Raw genomic sequence first — 25344 nt, 5'->3', positions numbered from 1 at the left:
TCAAATTCAAACAACCAGTTAAATATCCTGTTATTATATAGAAGTGTCCTATCATTAGATACCTGGTCAGTAATAATCATACAATTAGTTACACATCACACCCCAATGAAAAGTACATAATATCATTGGGACATCAAGAAACAATTCATCAGTTTAGCACATTGAGAAAGGAAAAATGAATTTAAATATAGCATGTAAAGCATGCATACAATCATCCAGTACATCTCCCAATTATCTGCTTGCCCGGCTCTTCTCATTATGTGGGTACGTCTCAACTCTAATGTCAGCTCCTCAGCAAGATCATCTTTGGCCTTTTTATCTAGAGTCACTGCCATCCTGACTATGCCCTAAACATCCTCTATCACACCACTCTGTTTTATTATCATTACCACATTTTTCAATCTCTGAAATGAGTTTATTGTCTGTTTCTTTAAAAAACCAAATCTATCAATCCCTTAAAGACAGTGGATCTTGTTTCTCTTCATTAAAGAAGGCATTTTGTCTAGTAAGAAAATGTTTCTTTCTGTTATAAAAGTGATCATGTCTGCTTGCTCAACACTATAATCCCAGTGGTGGCATTTGGTAGGCACACCACTAACACACAAGGATGTTTATTGGTGAATGAATGATTTACTGAGTATTCATTATCTTCAAGGCACTTGGTTAGAACATAAAGCTAGACAGATGGAGTCTGTCCCATGGGTCTTCAATGTCAAGATAGTGAATTAATGTACCACACACTTTCAAAGTATTTTCCAAGGCAGATGTAAAAAAAAAAAAAAAAAAAAAAAAAAAAAAAAAAAAAAAAAAAAAAACTAACCTTAATACTTAATCCAAATCTGCATTTATCCTTAATGCTACCATATTGTTTTAACCTGTTTCCTCCTACTTTGCAGGAGGAACACACACTGAATTGTTTGCCAACTGTTTCTGACCATACACATTTATTTCCACAGACAACAACATTAATCGGTCTTCTGAAAACAGCTCGACTCCTTCGTCTTGTGCGAGTGGCCCGGAAACTTGATCGATATTCAGAATATGGAGCTGCTGTTCTAATGCTCTTAATGTGCATATTTGCCCTGATAGCTCACTGGCTGGCTTGCATTTGGTATGCAATTGGAAATGTAGAAAGGCCCTACCTGACTGACAAAATTGGATGGTTGGATTCGTTGGGACAACAAATTGGGAAACGTTACAATGACAGTGACTCAAGTTCTGGACCATCCATTAAAGACAAATACGTCACTGCACTTTATTTTACCTTCAGCAGTTTAACCAGTGTAGGATTTGGGAACGTGTCTCCTAACACCAATTCGGAGAAAATCTTTTCAATCTGTGTCATGTTGATCGGCTGTAAGTAGATTTCTCTTTTGTTTTCTATTAGGGTAAAATATCTTAAAATTGGTATCTGTAGAACATTCAGAATCAGACAAAGAAAAAAATATAGAAAACTGGAGAGATCATGGAATTACATATATGGGTATTATATTCTATCAAACCTAATTCTCTCTGTGAGGGGAGATACCAAAAGGATTTTTAGCACCTCAGAAAAACTACAAATATAAAACTGGAGTTACATGGATTTTAGAATTCCAGAATTGAGACTTGCAGTTCACTATTGCTGCTGTAAAAGTGTCTGCAATTTGTTACCAATGGTTATTTTCTGTTTTAAGTTGAGACCGAATTAGAATGGGAAAGATTAGTTTACATTACTAGATAAATAGAAATATATATATTTCTTAATAGAAAAATATACTTCTATATAAAAATATAGAAGTAATAAATACATATATTTCTTATATATATCTGTATTTACAGACAGATATATACACAGATAAATATATATATGTATTTTTCACCACTTACTTATTGCTTAAAAATTCCTTTCCCTATGACATTATGCCAAAGCTTAAGTGATTGCTCTTTACCTTGTAATGTGGTGATGACATGAGCATCATTAAGAGGTATATTTTTTGGAATAAGAAACAAAAAATTCTGCATTAACCTAAAGATGTTTTAATGTTTTTAAAAATCATACTATAGAGTCACTAAAGATAACTTCTGTGATACCGAGCAGCAATTGACAAAAGCATAATGAAATTTTAAAGCTTAGAAAAGGGCATTATCCTTAGATGGTGTACAAATCTGAAAATAGATCCAGAGTTGATTTTAAATGTTAACATATTGATTAATGAAGTGTACTTAGATAAGTTTTATTTGTGAAATTTAAATCAAATCACCCTGTTTATTGTTCATTGTATTTAAAATTTACTTTTCTTATATATATCTTAGTATTTTTATTTAGGTAAGATTTATATAGGTAAATAGCATTATATTCAAATAACCCTTAAGATATTCTACAGATTCAGGCTAAGTCTGAGCTATAAACACAGAAGTAGCCTTGCACCCAGAAGGAAATGGAAGAGGGACCTACTGGGAAACAGAAAAACTCATTCTAGGAAGACCGACTATCTCAAACAGTGCCAACCACTCTATGACTATAGCTGCTAGTAAATACCTTACAGTGATTATCAATTTTAGTGAAGTAACAAAAAAAGAAATTTTTAAAAGTTTGTTCCTAATTATTTAAACATATGTATAGAAAAAATATATATATATGCTATTAATGAATAAAACAGAACCTGCATATTGAAACAGAATTTTCAAGAGTTTTCTAACCTGCTCACCACTTAGAAATCCTCATCACTTGTGAGGATTACATTAAAAACAGTACTGTTCATCATGTGAATTATTTTAAATCAAAGAAAACTCAGTTCTTTATTTGGTCTATATCCAGTCTCTAATCCCTAAGTCATGATAATTGGCAGTGTTTTCTCCTTCCTTCTTTCTTCCTTCCATTTCTCCTCCTTCCCTTCTTTCTTAAATATAGCACTAGGCTATTTCTTTTGATTCTTTAAGGAAAATACTTGTTTTCTACAGATATTTTTCATCTTTTAGAAAAAGAGAAGACACTCTAGTTAATTGAGTAGAGTAAGATACAACCACATCCCACATAATATACTTTATTTGAATAATAGACTTGGTTCTATAACTTTCAAAAGGGAATTATGTAGAGCTCCATGTCACATAAGAAAAAATTAAAGGTATTCCTAGAGAGTTCTATCATGATCTATTATGCTAAAATTAAGAAGAAAAGTCAAATTACAACTCAAAACTTAATAATAAAAATGCCCCAAAATGCACAAAGCCATTTGATGTATATGGATGCATCTAACGTGGTATTTCCATTGAGATCCAACTGTGTTAGAAAATGATTTGGTTATTTTTGTTTAGTTATATTTCTACACTAAGTACATACTCCTTAGATCTGAGTGATCTGTTTTAAGCCAAAAATAAAATACAATATCTAAAAATATAATGTAAAATAGTGTCTATATACTAATACTAGGTATAGTTTATATCATCTAGTTATCATGTTGAACTTTCTCATCATCCCTAAACTTCTTTAAAACCAATCTTCATTCTAAAAGAAAACTTTGAAGCCAAATAGAAAAAAAGATCAATCTATCATCTCTCTTACAATATAACTCAAGAAAACTAAAAATCAAACATTAAAAGATACCATCTAACTAAATGGAAACAACTCAAATGTCTGTAGATGCGTTTTATTTTTTTAAATAAATTATTATTTAATTAATAAATAGTGATGTAATATAATGTATGGTAACTACAGTTAATAATACTGTATTATATATTTGAAAGTTGCTAAAAGAGTAAATCTTAAAAGTTCTCATCACAAGAAAAAAAATATCCTGTGCCTCTGTGGTAATGGAAATTAACTATACTTATGATTACTACATTTCTGACTGTATACAAATATCAAATCACCATGTTGTACTTCCAAAGTTAATATAATTTTGTATGTCAATTATATCTTAATAAAACAAATAAAAGCCCAGAACCAGAATTGACAGAAATGATGAAACTGACAAATAATATCTAGCACTTTAACAAATGTGTATATGGACTCCCAGAAAATGGGGAAGGGAACTAGAAAAAGAAATCTTAATGGCCGAAATCTATCCAAAATTGATAAAAAGCTGTAAACCACAGATCCAAGAAGCTTAGTGAATCCCAAACATGTTAAAAACACACACACAAACACACACACACACAAGCACACCATACTTAAATTACTGAAAACTAGTGATAAGGAGAAAAAGTCTTAAAAGTAACTGGAAGGGAAAAAAATAGGATACATCATGTACAGAGGGAAAGCATCAGATTGAGAACATATTTCTTATTAGAATCAATGCAAACCATGAAGACAATGTAATAAAATCTTTAAAGTGCTAAAGAAAAAACAAAATCTGCCAACACAGAATTATTGGTTCAATTAATCTATCCTTCAAAAGTGACAAACAAAACCTGACATAATTCATCATGAGCAAAGTACAAGAAATTAGAAAGCTCTCCAGGTAAATAGAAAATATTATTAAGATGAAAATTTGGATCCAGAAAAACAAATGAAGAACACTAGAAAATGTTAATATGTAGGTAAATTTAAAAGATATTTTCTCATTTTTAAATGTCTTCAAAAATAATTTTTAAAGCAAAAATTAGGAGAATATATCTTAAATTTTATAACATATGTAGAATTTAAAATGTGACAATAATAGTACAAAACAGGAAGGGAGAATGAAAGTATATTTAAGTAAGAATTATAAAATCTTATATAAGATTCCTACATTATACATGAAGAGGTATTATATTATTTAAGGTACAGAGTGATAAATTAAAAATGCATACTGTAACTACTACAGCACAGTTAACAAGCCAATAGAGAAGATGAAATAGAATAATAAAAATGATAAAACCAATAAATAGAAAATAAGAGAAATGGAACACATAGAAAACAAACAGCAAGATGGTAGATTTAACACAAGCCACATTAACAATTCCATTAAATGTAAGTGAGCTAAACTCTCATTAAACTTCCAGAATTGTCAGACTATTTTTTTTAAAAGGCTCAATCATATGCTATCTAAAGAAACACACTTAAAATATAAAGACATAGGTAATAGAAAAAGATGGAAAAAGATGTATATACAATCACTAATTATGAGAAAATGTGAGGAGCAGTATTGATTTCAAAGAAGACTTAAAAACAAAGACTTACCAGAGACAAAGTAGACACCACAGTCCTAAGCGTGTAGATACCCAATTACAAAGCAATTACATTAAACAAAAACTGATAGAACCAAATGGAGAAATAGAAAAATTCACAAGACAAATCTACAGTTACAATTAGCAATTAACACTCTTCCCTCTGTGTTTTGTAGAATAAGTAGACAGAAAATCAGAAAAGATATAAAAGATTTGAACAATACTATCAATTAACATGACATTGGCAATTATAGAATACCAGCAGAATACACATTCTTTTCTAGTGTATGTGGGACATTCAGCACGATAGACCATCTGCTGGACTACAAATCAAATCCTCAAGACAGGTCATATGCTGAACCAAAAGAAATTTTAGCAAATTTAAAAGTACTGAATCATACAGAGTATGTCTCTAACCACAAGAGAAACTGGAAATTATCCTGAGAGGGAGCGAAAAGGATAAAGAGAGAGAAAAAAAGAAAAGGAAAGGAAAGGAAAAAAGGAAAAGAAAGGAAAGAAAATAAAGAAGAGAAGAAGAGAAAATGAAACAAAAGAGTGATATGTATTTGGAACGAAAGTAGGTGGCACACTTCCAAATAACCTATGGTTCAAAGAAGAAAATCACATGGAAAATTAGAAAATAGTTTAACTGAACGAAAATGAAAGAAAAATGTGCCAAAATGTGCAAGAGACAGCTAAAGAGAGAAATGTAGTTTTAAGTATTTTTTTTTAAAGATTTTATTTATTTATTCATGAGAGACACGAGAGAGGCAGAGACAGAAGCAGGCTCCCTGCAGGGAGCCCGATGTGGGACTCTATCCCAGGACCCCGGGATCATGCCCTGAGCCGAAGGCAGATGCTCAACCAATGAGCCACCCAGGCGTCCCATTTTAGGGATAAGTATTTTTATTTAGCATTTTTTCAAAGATTTTATTTATTTATTAATGAGAGACAGAGAACGAGAGAGACAGAGACAGAGACAGAGAGAGAGAGAGGCAGAGACACAGACAGAGGGAGAAGCAGGCTCCATGCAGGGAGCCTGATGTGGGACTGGATCAGGGGTCTCCAGGATCACGCCCTGGGCCAAAGGTGGCGCTAAACCGCTGAGCCACTAGGGCTGCCCAGTATTTTTATTTAAAAAAGAAAAGTCTAAAATCAAAGATTTAAATTTCTATTTTAAGACAACTAAGCTAAACATATAAGTAGAAGAAATAGCAGAGATAAGAGCAAAAGTTAATAAAATAGAAATCAAAAAACATTAGAGAAAATTAATGGGAGTATATTCTGGCTTTTTAAAAGACCAATAAAAAAAAGACCAATAAAATTGATAAACTTCCAATTAGACTGATGAGACAGAAGACATGTTACCAATATCTGATTGAAAGGAGAGCTATTACTACCCGTTACAAAGATATTAATAATAAAATAACATTATGAATTACTTTATCATAATAAGTATGGCAATTTAAATGTGATATGAAAGTTCTTTGAATGATATAAATTACCAAAACTGAAACAAAAAAATCCGGAGCCATAAAATAAAAATTAATAAGTTGGATTTCATCAAAATTAGTAACTTTAGTTTTTCAAAAGACACTGTTAAGAAAAGAAATAGGCAAATGATAGACTAGAAGAAAATATTCTCAATACTTAGACCTTAAAAAAAATTGTATCCAGAATTTATCAAGAATTTCTTGCAATTCTACAATAAAAGACAACTCAATTTAAAAATGACCAAAAGATTTAAACAGACATTTCAAAAAGGAGCTATATGAGTGGCCAATAAGTGCAGGAAAAGATGTCATTAGTCATCAGGAGATGTAAGTTAAAACTCTAATGAGATATTACATGCCCGCTACAAGTGGCATGTAAAATTAAAGACTGGCAATAGCAGTTGGGAACAATTGATATTGTCATTTATTGCTGAAGGGAGTATAAATTGACACAAGTTTGAGGAACAGTCTAGCAGCTTCTTATAAAGTTATATGTACCACACACTTCCACTCCTAAGTGTTTAAAGGGAAATGGAAATATGTGCCCACATGAAGACTCGTCACAAATGCTCATGGCGGTTTTATTCATAATAGCCAAAAACTAGAAACAGTGAGATTTCTGTCAACAGAAGAGATAAACTAGTAGAGCCATGTGATACGAAGTAGAGTGATAAAAAAAGAACAAATTACTAATACATACAACAGAATTAATTTCAAAGACATGTACAACAAAATAAATCAGACGCAAATGAATGTATACATTATGATTCCATGTATATGAAAACCTAGGAAATGCAAACTACTGTAATGACATGCATTGGAGCTTGGTTGTTGTCTAGGTTCTGAAGTAAGTGTAGGCAGCCAATGAACACAAGGGAATCTTTTAGGGTGATGGAAATGTTCTGTACTTTGTGCTTATAGCAAGCATATACATTTGTCAGAATTAATTGATGCATACAATTAAAATGGATTTATTTTATTATATGTAAATTATACCCTTATAACATCTAACTTCTTAAGTTAAAACTTTGTAAAACTCTGTGTAATAACTAGAAAACAAGTGTATTTGTTCTATCAGCACATTCCAGCTAATGTCTAATGACCAACTAAAGTCATTAGTTTGGTTAGCATATCAGATTTGGGGTGGGGTGTGCTGAAGGAAGTTTTAAGATATACCTGCTTTATTTCTATAATATCTAAATCTAAAACAAACCATTGATGAAATTAGAACTCCCTGTTTGAGGAAAGCTAAGTAAAATATTGAGTTAAGGAGAGAAATGTCCTTATGTACAGTCTGCCATCTTGCTTTTGACTCATATTTTATGCCATTTGATAGGCATTTGGTAAATGATGTATAAAGAATATGATTATGTTGTGCTTCTCTCTTGCGTACAGTCTTTAGCTCCTGTTGCTCCTAAAAAATTAGAAAAAAAATAATTCATGCTTTCATTATAGTTTATAAAACCATCACATAGAATTTACTAAGAGAAATACATATTATTCATGTATTCAACAATATGCTTATAATCTAGATTTTGCCATCTTCTCAACAAGTGGAAATATATTTTTATGACCCAAACTAATGTTTTGGTTCATTTTTATGGCAGTGTGGAGATAAAACCACACCATGAAATGAAAATGAAACCATAGTATTCATTACAAACAAAATAAGGTTTTCCCTGACTCTCCTCCAAGTAATTATGTGGTTTAGGTAAAATAACTAGCATTGATTATATGCCCTCTGATTAAATCAAGTGAACTTACTCTGTACTAACTAAACTATTTCCTGAAAAAAAAAAAAAAAAAGATAGATACTTTGGAGACCTAGCAACCTGTATAAATATTTCCAACATTATAGAATAGTGAAGAGTAAAATACATTTTTCACATGAATCTCTTGGAGTCACAGGAATTGGTTTTAGGCAACTATTGCTAACTGTCTTCTTAATCATCTGCTCATTTACTCAAATTAGGCTCAAGTGTTTTTCCTGTGGAAGAACCAACCTAGATAGCTTGTCTACCTTACTGAGAATTTTTCTTTCACACATCCCAATTCAGGCTCACTACAGATCTCTCCAACTTCCACCTCTTTAAATACATAAAAACAAAAGGCCACTCCTTTCTTTGTGACATTCTCTTACTTGGGATATCTATGGTAAACAAGGAACCATGCTAGCCCAGAGACAAAGATAAGGTGGAAAATAAAGCAAATGACCAAGAAGATAAGTTGTTTTAAAATACTTAGCCTGAATCTGGCTAAAATCTACTTCAAAAATGATTAAGTGGTTTATAGAAGTAATGGTTTGTAAAGTGTGTTGGGGTGGGGGTGGGAGGAATGTGTTAGTTGAACACAGTTGAATCAAACACTGTAAGCTGTTCATTTTTTACCACCTGCGTGGCATAGTGCTGTTCCAGTGTCTTAAACATACGCTACCTTCTCTCTAAGATGCTGGCACACGCTCAAAGATCAAAATACAGATCGTGCATCATGATTTGACTTTATGTTCAGAATATAGCACTTTTTTTTAGAATTACTAGAAACCAAATACAAACATAAAAGGAAAGAGAAGATACTCAAAAAACTTATGTTAAATCATACAGATTTAGCCCAGAAATCACTTACAAGGGTACTCAACCTAAATACTGAAATGTATAGCTAGGATTGTCTTGGCAGTTTCTTTCTTCTCACAGATGAAAGAAAAAGATGTATTCTGGTTTTTTTCTACAAAAATAAAATTATATCTTTATATTCTAAGCCAGGGATATCTGTTTCTTGTGTAGAAATACTGTAAAAATGAATTTTAATAGATTAAAAAAAATTGTATACAACTAAATACTCTAAGGAAATTATGAGTTCCTTAAAACAATTCATCATTCCTTAGCAAAACCAAAGTATTCAAAATAATCTTAAGATTTATAATAGATTTTTAATATTAAAAGGTTAGGTTTGAGACCAAGAGGCATAGATGTCCCAATTTAAAAATTAACTTTTTAACTCCCATTCCAGAAAACATATCTGTGATAACCCTGTGACATATATCCTTATTACATTACAAAGCAAAGGGTTTATTCTAAAGGCATTTTTATCTCTGGTCAATACTCCAGATTATAGGCTGATACTGTAAACAATCTGAGTTTATATTTTAATTTAGAATCCATGGTGAATTTGGACACTTTTCCCCTCCAGATTTGTCATCAAAATTATAAAATTTACAACAGGATTGGCTTAACTTATTTTTCTCTCCATGGGCCTTACAACTGGATTGAGATAATAAAAAGTCTACATAGTTGAGATTCTGACAAGATATAATAATGCCCAAGTGCAGTCTTCCCCCATAACTTTGTTTTTTATCCAATCCAGCACTAATGTATGCAAGCATTTTTGGGAATGTATCTGCAATTATCCAAAGGCTATACTCGGGAACTGCCAGGTACCACATGCAGATGCTTCGAGTAAAAGAGTTCATTCGCTTTCACCAAATCCCCAACCCCCTGAGGCAACGGCTTGAAGAATATTTCCAGCACGCATGGACGTACACCAATGGCATTGACATGAACATGGTATGTATTTCTGTTTTCCAAAATGGAAGTACCTCAGGCATTATAGCTACAGTCCAAATGGGAAAGCTAGTCTCACCAGCTTTGAACCCCTTGCTTTTGTTTTCCTCTCGGATGTTTATTTTCTCCCCTGGAGATAGTCTCTCATTCTCAATTCATGGCATTGCATGGTGCTATATCTAGTTATATTGTGTGGCAAAGGCATTATAACATGATGCAAACTGATATAACTGTGTGTGGTAGAGTTCCCACTTCCAGTTAGAGAGAACATTGCTAACATAGGATTTGGGCTTTCACCACATGTCCTAGCTGCCAGCACCCCAAAAGACAGTTGGACCCATGTGTGTTAAGATTTGACAAGTAAACAGCAACAACAACCATGATACCCCCAAACAGAAATCCAAAGTTAACATTCCTTTAAAAACAAGAAAACAAAAACAGGACACTTTGAGGATTTGTGGGTGAGGTTAGGGAACTTAAGCATGCCATAAACATTTAATGATAGGAAGTTTCATGCGTCTTCTAAGGAAAAATTTTTCTATATTTACAATAATTAACTATGTCCCCTTTCACTGTACCTGATTTAATGCATCTTTCCTTTCAAGGGGGAAATATGGATTTCTTCATAACTTTTAAGCAAATTCAACATCAACGATAACTTTTCATAATTCTTCCCACCTCTATCAATGCTTAAAAATCAATACAGTTAATAACATGCCCATGGTCCAAAGAGCTCTTTTTATTGTTAGGTGAATTACACACATTATTTTGATCTGTTTAGCTATAGAGACTGATTCCTAAAGATAATTATGTGACACATCCAAATTCTATGGCATATCACAGACCTATTAAGAAAGATTAAAAATATGATGACTTCCCATCTAGCAACTACTCCACTGGACAAAGACGCAGTTTATAAGTTTATTCTTCAGAAAATAAAACTACTCACATTTAATGACAGGAACAGCCTAATATACTTTTTGCACAAGTGAGCCTATCCAATTTAGATCGACATTTTTTATTTGAACAGTAATATCCTAATAAAAAAGCAAAGGTTCAAAATTAGAAGTCAAAGGACAGAAGACATTACAAACATTGCCACTTTGAAAGCCATATAGGATAAGTTTATCAAAGCCGCATGTGATCTATTGACTGAGAAGTAAGGACATGCCATTATAAATATTTTAATTTGAAAAGCTAATCAATTAGCACATTTTATATAAAAGCCTAACTGAATTCCATGAGTTATTTCTAATTATTCCAAAGTTACTTGAGAAAATTAATTTGATAAATTGATATCACTAAGACAACACCTTAATCTCATAAGAAAGCACGTACAAATTGATCACTTTATGTATTTCCATCTGTATTATTGTTGAACAAAGATATCAGCATTCAGAAACTATCGGGGATTCTCTAATGCTGGGTTGGCTGAAGCAGTGTCAAGAATTTTTAATCAAAACACGTGTCACTCAATTTTGTTGTTCCATACCGCCAGATTATTTCCATAACAGTAATAAACATTTATTGTACATCCCCTCTCCATATAACTAGTTTTGTGACATTTTTGTGATAAAGCCTATTTTTTGACAACTATTTACCTTTCATTGTTTGACTCTATTACCTATGAATATGGTTTATATACCACTTGCCTATTTACAATGTACTTATGAAAGATTTATCTCTTTCCTGTCTGCTTCACACCTTAATACATGGAATCACAACACCCACCGGTAAGAACAGGAGGTATTTATATCCAATTTAATTCTCGTGTAAATTGTGGAGAATACCCTTGTTATCTGTCAGGTTTAGAGCTTGTTAAATGATTTCCAATGTTAGTTCTGATCTTTATTGCATGATATAGCAGAGGAAATACAAAGCAAGGAACTGGGGAAGATAACCTGAAGAGGCCAAGTTCAGATTAGAAGTCCTTAACTTTAACAACAACTTGACCTCTAGTAATATTTATATACAGTTTCCCCCTCCCCACAAAAAGGCACTTATCTGCTCCTTCCTCCACTCTGGTAAAGGTTATGGGTATACGGTTTGCATTAGATAATTGTCATAAAGAAAATGTCATTCTCTTTCATCATCCTCTATTTTCATGATGTAGGTGCTTTTCTTTCCTCTCATCTGCATGCCTGTATTACATGATCCTGGAGTGTGTGAGCTCTAAACCATGTGCCACTGAGTCTTGCATGTGGTTTTGAGAGCTTGACTTTGCACGAACTTCTTGTTTGTACACAGTGTCTACATTTCTCATCTTGTGACTACAAAGTGAGTAAATAATCAAAGTGCAAGATTACTGAAAACTCAGCAAATGGAAGATGCTTGTTTATTAAGCACGATGTACAAAACAAAGTTAGAGAAAAGCAACTGTACTCTTAGACTATTGAGAGATTTTTTTTTAAAAAAGAAGAAATCAAAGTGGATTTTTTACCTCCAAAACCACATTGTTATGATCCCTGTGTCTTATTACTTTATTATCAACTAAATAGTAATTAGTAATAATTTAAATTTATGTATTGTGATACATAAAAGTACACTAAACTGTTGTATTTTGCATCAGCATTTCACATTATTTCATTTAAGTATAAACTTAAGTATAATTTCTCATGAAACTTCAGGTAATTTTTTTACTGTTCAGCCATGTCAAAATGGGGTACAGATTTTCCAATCACACTGTATTAATTGACTCAAAATTATTTTTCATAATCCAAAACTTTTAATTGCTTGATAGATCCCCCAAACATAGGAAATAATCGACCTAAAATATACAGCCATATTTCTTATTCCTGGATATTTTGCTTTCTGTGAAATAGCTATTGCCAGAATGTTCCAGAACCAAAAGAATTTTGGAGACATTTATGGGCTCCCTTTCAATCAAATAAAATGGTAGAGAGTACAAAAGGAAAAGGGTTAGGATAATTAAGTTAGAGGAAAGAAAGTGTTCTTTTGTACCAGATGTTAGGCTTAGGAATAGTGAAAATTATCTCAAAAATATCTACAGGTAAATTCTGGAAACCCGTTCCCATCTTCTCCCCCAAATTTGACTAGTTAGGAAAAGAAGATACTTTCTCAGATTAAGACTGAAAGTATCTCAAGAAATTTGCCCCAATCAAAGCTGTCCTCTGACCCAGTCTGAAACTCTCTGACATTATTCAACATTGATTTTAGCTACAACATTGGCAAGAACTGAAAATCATCTTCCATGTCAGTGCAGAGGCGAGTTTCTTCATACTACATATAAGAGCCTGGCTTGAATGAAGAAGACCACCAATAGCCATGCTCTATACATCATTCTGGATTGAGAGAAATAAATCATTTATACAAAAACTGATTCAGAATCTAAAATCATATTGACATGGGAAAAAAACTTTATGAACATTTAATGAAGAGTTTTATTTCTTAGCCTAAAAATGCCCCCCTTGTAATGCCTAATAATATAAAACAAATCAGAAATAGGAATTCAGAAGACCAAAACATTAGCTCTACAATTTGCCACGAATCTTGGACAAGTCACTTAACCTCTCTGCAATGTCATTCACTTGTCATTGTCAAATGTTTTAAAGTACCAGAACTCAAACATGCCAAATGTATAGAACAGTAATTATGGAAGTTTTTCCACTTGAAGGATGGAGATTCTAAGCTATCTGCTGCCTACTCTTTTGCTTTCTATAGTGGGCTTCTAGTTTTCTTTGATGATGAATTGTTGATGGCAGAGAACAGAAGGGGATCATTTCAGGTAAAAACTGGTTCAGAAATAAAGACTCATGGAGGGGGGGAAGCTCAAGGAAGAATTAGGCAAGTGGTGCAGAAACAACTTTTTAAAATTTATTTTAGGAAGGAAAGGAGCAACTGACCTCTTTTTGGAGAGGGGTATTAATGGAGAAAATTTTGAGAAACAGCCATAGAAAGGAGTTGGACTAAAAACATAGGAAGAGGAATAATGTTTCATCAGGGTAGATAGACACATTTTCCCTAAAGACAGGCAGGAATGAAAAAAGAAAGGGTAGAGGCACTGGCTTTGAGGAATAAAGAAGAAAACTCAATGGCACTAGCACTATATGGTCCAGTCTCTTTGGTTAAGCAGATAGTACATCAGGTCCTCAGAAGGGAGGAGGTATAAGACAGGAGAAGATTAAAGAGGGGGAGAATTTTTCAAGATTTCAATTAAGAGTCAATATCATAGGCTAAAAATGTTTAGAATCACAGTGGAACTCTCTGACAAAGAATTCACTTATAATGGCCCCAACAAACAATGCCAATCAAAATGGAAACAAAACTAATAAATAATGGCATATTGTCTAAAGAAATTCTTACTCCCTGGAGTTGATGTGTTGTCTAAGAGCCATGTTAGTGAAAATCTGATTTCCTTTCCTTCCAAGGCTCTTTTCCAAAGCTCCTTTGCTACCCATCAGAGTACCCTTTGCTAACTAACTACTGACCTTAGCTACTAGCTACTACCCACCTACTACTACTTACTACTAACTACTATCTATTTAACTAGCATTGATTGTATCTGCATCCACAGTCTAACTCTATGCCAACAAAAACTTTGTTGTACCCGTTCTGTATACTTACTGAAATGACTTCATCTATGCCAGACCTTTACATTCAAATCTCCTCCACTCATGGACCATTTTGATACACCATAGTGAAAGGCAGCGATGGGTCTTTCGGTCAGCAACTCATGTAAAAACAATCCTTGTGACATTAAACTTCATTAAAAATGTATAGCTTATCTTCACCATATTGTTTTTATTCCCCCTTAACTGTTCCTAATGATCCTTTACACAGTCAAATTGATAAATATGGTTAATGAAAAACCTTTGATTCATTAGTCATAAAGCTTAATAAAATGATTAAAAAACATGGTGCCCTCATATTTGTTCCTCTAGTAAGCAAGGATTCTATTTCTAAGAATTCTTCGGAAAATAAGATCACTTACATTGAAAGATATCAATAGCACAACACAATTTTTACATAGGCAAACCTGTGTAATTTGCATAGATATTTTTTGTTTGGCTAATAGTATTTTAACAAAAAAGCATAGGTCTAAAATCAGCAGTGTGCAAAAAGCATTGAAAATATCGCCAAATTTTGAAAAACATGCAGCTTCTCTACACAGCCTTGCAAATAAAACCACACATTTAAAAATAGGGCAAAACCTGAATTTAAATGATAGTGATCCTTAGGACTGGTGACATCTTTTAGTTTTTTATAAAGAAATACCTAGTTACCTTAAGAGTTGAATTAAAATACTTGTCTACAATGTACTTTAAAAGATATTTTCAGAGGCATGCTGATTAGTTAACAGGAACTGCCTGGCTCTACAAAAATTATGTATGTAGGTGGTAAAATTTTGAACTGTCAAGAAATTTCCTACTAGCACACATACTTGCCTACTATAGCCAGTACCTGAACAACAGGTGCTTACGAAAGAACAAGGCCCACGTCCTTCCTATTTTCACCAAGCTATCCACTCTAAAGTCTCAAAAATACCAGAGAGAACAATAAATACCATCTGGAACCCCCTGACATGAACAATATCAGGCTTAAGACAGACATCTGGTATTTTCGGGTCACAAATGGTATGTGCTCAATCATGTTTCACAAATGATTATGGTCACTTCATCCTGGGCTCCAACCATTATCAAGAAGGACTTATTTACAGCTGGCATCATGCCGCTTCTGTGCAAAGGGAGTTCTTAACAGTAAAATCTTGTCTTTAGTGGTTTCTGAGCCGAGAGAAATGACAGCATGGCCTCAGGCTTTACACATGAAAAACAGTCATTGCAGAAACACCACACTGAGCAATGAACATACTACAGTTTCTCCATTCATTAATAATGTTCCTCTTCCAGTAGGAGGATAGCAGAAATGATGCCTCAAATTATTATTTTTTTTAACTCCTTAAAATAATGATACTTTCAAACAGGACTCTAGAGGGCAATTTCTCATGCTGGAGAATGTGACATGTTTTCAAATATTTTCTTTGGAGTCTTAGAAACACAGGAGAAATTTAAACTCAATTTAAGATCACTTAATATTCAACACGGGTTTAATCAATAATTAAAATATGGAAAAACATCAAGACACCAAAATTCTGTTTTAAACTGTTCTTTGTAAACATGACTTTAAGGTCCTTTTAATTCAACTATTAGAGCAACTCAGCATTATCAAACTTAATGAAATCAAACCATTTGCAATTTCTCTCAAAATAAAAATCCAGTATTACTTAGTGGAAGAATTATTTGAGACATTACAGGGGTCTGGGAATTCATATTGAAATGGATATGTAAATATTCCACCCAATATGTCAGAGTTTTTTAAATCACTTTTTAAGGGTGAAAATAAACAAAAGTAAGCTCATCTAGTCCAATTGCTCTTAATAGCCTAAAGGCCACAGTATTCAGGGAATTTACATATATTTTGTTTTTCTTGGTTTAGACATATTGCTATCCATGAGGATGAGCATGAATGGAAAATAAATAATCATTGCCTCTTTCATAGCAGATATTCCTAAAAAAAAAAAAAAAAAAAAAAAGTCTCTTTTTTGTTTGCGTCTTGGGCTCCTATTAATCAAGTGGGTCACCCCCCTAGTAGAATTCTATACTCAACTTAGGAATGATAAGGATCTTTCTTATTCAGGAGTCTGGCACCTCAGATGGTACATTTTAATACTCTGGAGCTATGTTAATTCATCTTTTCCCACTCCACTGATAATCTTCTCAGATCAAAATGCTAACTAAAAGAGATCAGTAGCTAGAAACACCTACCAGAGTAGGAAGATAAATCAAAGACTCACTCCACATAGGTGTAATTATTGTCAGAATCATATTGTTCCATTTCTATCCCTCACCTGTTCTAATTGTGAATCACTATGTATGAATATGAGGAAATATGAGGAGCATTAGTTGTGTTTTCTAAGACAGGGGCTTTAGCCCAGAATCTAACTCTAATTTTCTCTGCTTTACCTATGATCGGTGCTTAGTGTTGAACAGCAGACACCAAGCAGTGAGGTCAGAGCATTATAACAAAGCAGGTATGGTTAATCGGGTTGTTTCCCCTATGAATTACCTATATATCTCTATATAGCATTTTTGTATAGTTTTTCATCTTTTTCTTATCATTTTATAAGAAAAAATTGTGAATTACAGATCCTAATGCTTCGTCATCTATATTGCAGTTTGTTTCCAATCTCTTTTCAATGTGTTGGTTTTGATTTAAAAAAAATCTTTTGGATTTAAAAGTGTTTTTTTTTTTTTAAGATATAGTCCAATTAGTCAACTTTTCTTATATAGTTCAGAGGTCTTGTCCTGATTTTCAAAGGTCCTACTAAACCTATGGATTATACAAGTAGTTTCCCAGATTTTCTTACAAATTCTGTTACATGATTAGAATGAAAATTCTGTATTCTGTTTGAAATGTAGTCTTGTGAATTATTTTCTTTATGTGAATAGAAAATAATACTTCTAGAATATAAATAAGTCATTCTTTTTCTATTGATTTAAAATACCACCTTGTTTATACATTAAATTGTCAAATACAGTTGGTGTACCTATCTTTGCTGTCAAAGTATCTCTATTAGTTCATTCTTACGACAATATAATAATGATTTGTACTTAGTGGCTTTCTATCATGCTTTAATATCTGACAAAGTAGGTCAACCCTAACTAATCTTGTTTTTCTGATTTCCCTAGCTACTTGAGAGTACTTATTCTTCCAGATAAGATATATGACTATTTTTATTCAATTACAACAAACTCCATGTTGGCTTTTGAGATAATCCGATGATCAGATTGTCAACTCTGGCTAACAAGAGTCAGAAATTATAACCAATATCAAACTTTACCAACAATTTCAAGAATGTATGTAATCATAAGGCATAAGCAAAACGTGGAGGTTCTTCCTTGCCATATTAGTATGTGTTCTGGCTCAGATGTAACATAGCGGGTCCTTAAATAGTGTATGTAATGGCTTAACACTCAAGCACAATGAAACTCTTTTGGTCACTAAACTTCTACATTTTATAGTCTGAAAGTTGCAGAGCCTACATAACATTTTCCAGGAAGCCATGTCCTATAAATATTTTAATGAAAGATTTGTTTACCATAGTAATTTAGATAACATACATCCTGCTAGAAATACTCTACAGATAGGAAGTACCCCATCTCCTTAGTGTGTTTGCCAGGAGCAAATCACTAATGTTTTGTCATTAGCTGGTCACTTTTCTTTACAGATGTTCCTCAGGAAATATAGAGAATAGATTGTAAGCCTGCTGCTAACCCTTTCCTATGAATTTTACGTTAATTTTTGCATAACTTTGGAATTCATATATTAAGTTCTTATCCTTGCTGCACAATAAAATCATCTAAAAATGCATTAACCAAACTTCAGTGCTTTCAGATCCACTTTACAACAATTAAATCAGAATTGCTTATAGTGAAATCCAAGCATCAGTATTTTTGTATGTTTGTTCTAATAAGTAGCCAGGATTGAGAACTCTGGTTTAGATCTTTAAAAATAAAATCTCCTTCGATGAAATGTTATCATTTTCCTCTGAGAAATTCTTATCTTCGTTGTTAAATTTACTTTTAAATTTTATACAGTATAGTCAAACAAATGAAATATATGGCATATTTCCATTTTTACCTACTTATAGGTAATAGGGAGTAAAACTGTCTTCGTTACAGCCACCTTAACAAATTCCATGCTTTGTTTTGATAGGACTTTTTCTTAGTTTAATATAATTTTGTTTAGTTTGGGGTATTGGAGGGATTTCCTTGAGGATTTCCTCTTGGATGTTCTAGATACACAGTCATATCAGCATCAAAAATAAATAGATTCATTCTCTTTTTAAATACTGTGTATTATGATTTTTAGTTCATTAGATCCTCCAAAAAAATTTTGAATAGTAGCAGCTAATTTCAATACAAATAACTTCACCATTAAGACTCATACTTTTAAAATATCTTTGCATTCCTGAAATCAATCCTAATTGGTCATACAGTTTTTGGTTCTTTGTTGATTTTGTTGATTAGTAAATTTTTTCAAGTTTTGCATCTATTTTATAATGATATCAGTGCATACTCATATGCTCTTTAACTGTTAAAGAAATCATCTGTAAAACCATGTGGTCCTGGAGGTTTTCATAGTAGGTCACCATTCCGACTCTACCATGGTAATTATCTATTCTGTTTCTTCCTTGGTCAATTTGGTAATGTATGTTTTGTGAAGAATTCATCCATTTCATGTAGGCTGTCAAAGTTGTTGTAAAATTGCATGTAGAATTCTCTTCTAATTCACTTAATCTTTTCTGTATCAAAAGGTACACCTGCTTTCTCATTCCTAAACTTGTATATTTTTGTTCTCCTTCCCTTTAACAGGCTTTTGAAAAATTTATAAATTCCACTGGATTTTGTTCAAGGAACTAGCCTTTGCATGAATTTATACTTGCTACTGTTCCAGGAAGTAGCAGAGTTTGCCTTCATTAATTCCCCCTTTTTTTATTTCCAGAGTTTGCCTTCATTAATTCCCCCTTTTATTTTATTCCTTTGGATTGTCCTATTATTTTTAACATTGTATTAAGGTCATTTATTATTTGAATCTTTCTTCTATAATAATGAAGGCATTGAGAATTTTCCTCTCAATGCAATCTTTTCTGTGGTTTCATGGGTTTTAATATGACATGTTCTCCTTTTATTGCTTTTTTACATTATTTCTTCTTTGATTCAAAGGTTATCATAGAGTGTGGTTCTTAATTTCCATATATTTCTGATTTTCTGGTCATTTTTAAATATTTTTAATTTTTTGGATTATAATCAGAGTTAATGGACTATGTAACATTTCTACTTTTATAAGTGTTAAAGCTCCTACACTTAAAGTAGAAGCAATCTGTAGTTGCAATTTTTAAAATAACTCATCTTTTATAAAGATTTTCCAAAGCATTTAGCTTTATTGTCATGGAGATGAGGGAAACCTGCTTTCCTTTTTTTTACACATATTTTATTTTTTTATGTAAAATATGATTAAATTATATAATTCCACTGACAAGTTACAGCCAGCATAAATAGGTTTCAGAGCAAACACAGCGGGTTTAGAATTCAGTTAGTGGAAATAAAAATGTACAGGGACAATACTGGAACATTCAGAGTGCTGGGGCAGCAAGAATCAATACATTTTACAGAAAAGGAATCTGATAGGAGGAAGAAAAATTCTATTTTGAGAGCTTCTCCTATTTTGTGAAAAAAATATATAATTGCTGATACAGTCATTGCTTTCTCTAGAAAACAATTGGAATTGTTGTCTGGCTCTAATCTTTCTGAGGAACAAATACCTTAACTGGTACAAATACCCTAACTGGTACAAATACCCTATCTGGTACTAGAAAATTACATTTATGCTACATTCCTATTCTGTGTTAGCTGTTGATAAAACCAATAAATTAAATGAATGGGGAACCTATTGGGAACAACTTTAAACATCCAATCTAACGGACAGCTAGCTGTGGCAAGTCACAATAGGTGATGGAATCCTAGACAAAATTTGAAGTCTTAGTTCTTCCACAATTAAAATCCCAAATGCAATTATGCATCAGCTTTACATTTAAAAAATGGGGTAATAAATAAATAAATAAATAGGTAATTAACCACTCTCTATTCCTTATATAAAGTTGATAAGTCAATCAAATTATGGTTCTAAAATATTATCACATGAGAAATGTTTCAGAAACATACAACTAGATTTAAGTTCAAGATGGCATATCAAGTACAAAGTGGTACTTAAATCATTCTTTTCATTACCTGGAAGATTGCACCCCCTCTCTCTTTCTTTGTAAGCAAGCTCAGGTCATTTACAATCAATCCATTTGAGAAGTATTTGCAAAGCATCCAATAGACCCCACTACAGTTATATTTTGTTAATACTTTCTCTCACTCTTTGTCTCAAATAGTTGGGTTGAGGGGAAGGTCCCAAAATTGTTTCTCCTTATCCAGATTCCTCCTATTACATTTAAAAACCCTGGTAGGTTCTACGGTTGGCTAATCTTTGGGACCTCATACCATAAATCCTAATGCACTTTTTAAACTCAGGCTCTTGCTGAATTAGCAGAACTCCAGAGTCTGGGTAACAAGGACATGTATGTAAAAGCAATAAATCCTCCCCGCCTTACTCATCATTACCCACACTCCAACTCATCCCTGGCCCTGACTTAATTGGGGTCAATTTAAAGTTTGAGTGTCTTTCTGAAAGCAAAGAATCATCTCACATATTATGCTGTTAACTGGTGGTGAGATTTGCCAGAGAGGCAAGGAGAAGCAGGCGGGAAAACTTTAATTTTTCAGGGAACCTTTACTTGTACCAAAACCAGGTCAGGATTTATGACATTGTTTCCCATGTCTGTGTGTGGCAAGTTTTTGTTCTGTTCATTATTTTGCTTCTAAATTATATCTGCATGTGACAAATGTTGAAAAGTTACACGTAGAAAATTAATTTTCTTAAGGGTTATGATGGCCCATGCTAAGGATTACTTAATACTTTGCTTTGCCAACGATCTGGCCAGGTATGATGCCCTTCCTGTACAATGAAATAATCCCTTATTCCCATTAGCCACATGAAGGTAAAATGAGAAAGCAGATAGCAAAGCAGTTTGAGTTTCAGACTAGGGAATGTGTACTTAAATGTTTAAAACTGCTAAGAGAACCTACTTATCATGATCAGTGGCTAAACATGAAGTATTAAACCAAGGGTACATGAAAAACGCGTGCTTCCTATTTCTTAACGATAAATCATAACCATAGCAATGATATGACCTGGGATGACCTCAAAATTAGGGAATACATTAGCTTTCAGAAACAACAAAAATCGAGGTTTGGTATCTTATAAGTGGTAATATAAGTGGTAAAGATTTACCAAATGCTGAATGCCTACATGGCAATGATTCTATTAGAATCAGAAAATGCTATAAAATATTAAGGCTATACTCTAGGGCAGAGACTTAAGATTTAACATATTATTTGCATCATCTATTTGATAATCACACTTGAGGTTTAGTGTTTCATAGGGAGTGTTAATTTGTGTTTTGAATAATCCTAATTTGTCAAGATCTAAGTGTATTTAATGAACCAGAGAATTTCCTCAGAAAATTTCCTAGTATCAGTTATCATAGTTACCAAATTTGTTTATAAGATTAATTTGCTGTTTAGGGTAAACATTTAACATACTCAGACTGTCTTTCTCATGGTGTCCTTTTCAGCCTACCTTTGGGAATGTACCCCTCTGCAGCTATACTAGGTGAAACAAATCAGAAACTAGCCATTACAACATAAATCAATTTTCCAATATTGTCTGGATAGGAGGTTATCTATAAGAAAATATATTTTGGTCCTTTCTAAAGCAAATAGAGGGTTTCCAAAACTATAGATAGTATCTGGAGAGAGTCATGGTAAAAATCCCATTGTTGATACTCTTCTAACAGAACCTAGAAAGTGTACCCACCATACAAGAGCATTTTGCAATCCAAGGTAAGAGACAGTAAGCACTGAATCATGTGTCTTAAATTTGAGGAAGGAATAATGAGTTTATTATCAATATATTGTGAATTTTTAACTTTATTTGAAAATCCTTATCTATCAGCATCCAGGTATGAGGAAATAAAGTTCTCTCCTGCAACTGGTGGGGCCAGGAGCATGAAGACTCCTAGAATAAAAGGAAGCCTTAAACTGAGTGGGAAAGAGAATCACGGTTTTAAGACCATAAATCACCTGCCTGACCCATAGGACACATAGTTACTGTTAAAAGACAAAATTGTGTTGAAATTTGATTATAAAAGAACTATTTCCAGAGCAAAATCCAATAGAAAGTAGGCCCCACCATGAAGGGTGATATAATGGTTTCTTAAAAAATAATAATAATCTTAATTAATATTGATTAATTTTCTTCTTCTCAGACTCCACTGACTGAATCTCAAGACACATTTCTCTAATTGTAATCTGTCATAGACATGAACCAAAATTATTTTTCATTGAAACCTCAATACATAAAATAGGTACCATAATTGTTTTATTGGCATAAGTATATAAGTTTAATTTAAGGATCTACTTATTAAAAAGTAAATGAGACTAATGTCATTTTGATGAACATACTCATATCAAATCATAAATTGCAGGGCTACATTAACCTCAACTCCACTGTTTTCTAAATTTTGTATTCATTGCTCAGTATGGAGAAAATTTGAATTCACTCAATGCATAATTGCAAATATTAATAATATTGTAGTATTTATTCCACTACATGTGAGCCAGTAGACACACATTTGAGGGAAGGTTAGTATAAAGTTAAATACTTCTGAATTAATATCTGATCATGTCTGATAGGTGTTATCTATGGGATAATTATTTCAGTTTTCTCTCTCTCTCTTTCTATGATTTCTTCAAAGAGTTTTAGTTTGATTTAATAATACTATATTCTTGTGTAGTTGTTGGGCCATTCTTATTTGAATGTCCTTAAGCCAATGTCCTTTGGTTCTATGCTATGGGGTTGATTCCTTTTAGTAGTCACAGAAGGCATTTCAAGCTCACTTACAATAATGAATGTCTCATTTGTCTTATGTAAGTTGAGGATTGCAGAGAGTTTTATTCACATAAAGTTGAGTGAAAGAAAGTTAACCTTAGATTTATAAAATATTCAAATAACATTATACCATAATAAAGACATGGGATTTTTTATCAGCCTTGAAAACATTTTCTGGAATGTCAGGAAGTTTTTAAAATGCCCCATAACTGCAAATATTAGAAAAGTTAAATTGGAGCTTTTCACTCACCTTAAATTAACTGTATATTGAAGGTTCGTTTGAACAACCATTAGTATTATAAATGTCCAAACGTATACTATAAACGTCCATGCAAAGTGAAGTGTGGGAAATTCTGACTATATATATATATATTTACATATATAAATCTGGGCATTTAGAGAAAGGCTTAAGAGCCAGGTATATGTTCGGAACACGTTTTGGTTTTTTTCCCCATCGTAATGCTTCCATGCCTAGTCAAGTGCTCGGTATAGAGTAGATACTTATTACATATTTTCTAAAAGAAGAGAACGATTTTTTCAAGCTGCAGACCATGAGCCTGATTCTGGATCATGCTACTTGGTCTATGAAATCAAATCAACTCAATAAATAATGACTCGAGATACAGTGTCAAGTGCTGTGTACCCTCAGAGCTTCAGAACTTGACAGACAAGAAGGTTATGTATAGTGTAGTGGAAGTAATTATAACAATCACTAAACCAGCTTGCATCGTGATACCTGTGTGCTTGGCATACCTTCTCTGTACAACCAGATCTGCTAGACCTGATAAAAATGCTAATATTTGAGTGTTAAGTGAGGAAGTTTCATATTAAGTGGTTTAGCAGAGGAATCAAACCTGATAAAAAAAAAAAAAGTATAATGAATAGGAAGTAAGGAAGGCAACACAGCTGAGACCAATAGTAATGGGAGTCTAGGATGAATACTACTTAAATCTACCCCATTATCCTCAGTCTTTTCAATGTTCTCCTACTCTATTTCTCTATAAGCTCTCTCTTTTAACTCTGCTTTTAAAGTCCCATTTCTTAGGCATACCCCAGATTCCAAAGCTGCTAACTTATGTGAGACATTTAAACCTCTGGGCTAGTAAGAGATTCAATTACTAAATGTTAACTTCTATTGACTTTTACTTAAGTGATCTATGTAACTAACTTAAGAAAATTAAGAAAGATAGTGAAACGCTAACACCACCGGAGAATTCCTTAATCCAGATAAGTCCTTCATGCCAACATGTGCATGTCTTTTCCCTGAGCAAGCAAAAACTTCTCTGTGAAACTCTGTGCTACCTCCAACTTGAGGCCATTCTTTCCAATGGGAGTCACATCTGACAGTATAAATGCAAGGAAATGACACTTAACAAGGACGGGCACTGAGGGGGGAACTTGATGGGATGAGCACAGGGTGTTATTCTGTATGTTGGCAAATTGAACACCAATAAAAAATAAATTTATTATTAAAACAAAACAAAACAAAGCAACAACAAAAAACCAACAAGGACATTTGAGAATAGTGTTGAAAAACTTTCCCAAATACTTTGTATGACTTCGTGAGTGATTCTAAGAAAATTGGCATT

At 32.8% G+C, this 25344-nt stretch overlaps 1 protein-coding gene across 1 annotated transcript in view; it reads left to right on the top strand.

The window, feature by feature from the left end:
- KCNH7 (potassium voltage-gated channel subfamily H member 7) overlaps positions 1-25344 on the top strand; it is a 479507-nt gene that overhangs the window by 415834 nt on the left and 38329 nt on the right. The window contains exons 8-9 of the mRNA XM_038584668.1: positions 957-1356; positions 9984-10183. Of these exons, the coding sequence (XP_038440596.1) occupies positions 957-1356; positions 9984-10183 (600 nt within the window). The remainder of the gene's footprint in view (positions 1-956; positions 1357-9983; positions 10184-25344) is intronic.

Source organism: Canis lupus, chromosome 36 (assembly GCF_011100685.1).
Source record: "Canis lupus familiaris isolate Mischka breed German Shepherd chromosome 36, alternate assembly UU_Cfam_GSD_1.0, whole genome shotgun sequence".
Lineage (NCBI taxonomy): Eukaryota > Metazoa > Chordata > Mammalia > Carnivora > Canidae > Canis > Canis lupus.
This window is presented reverse-complemented; position numbering and strand designations above follow the sequence as displayed.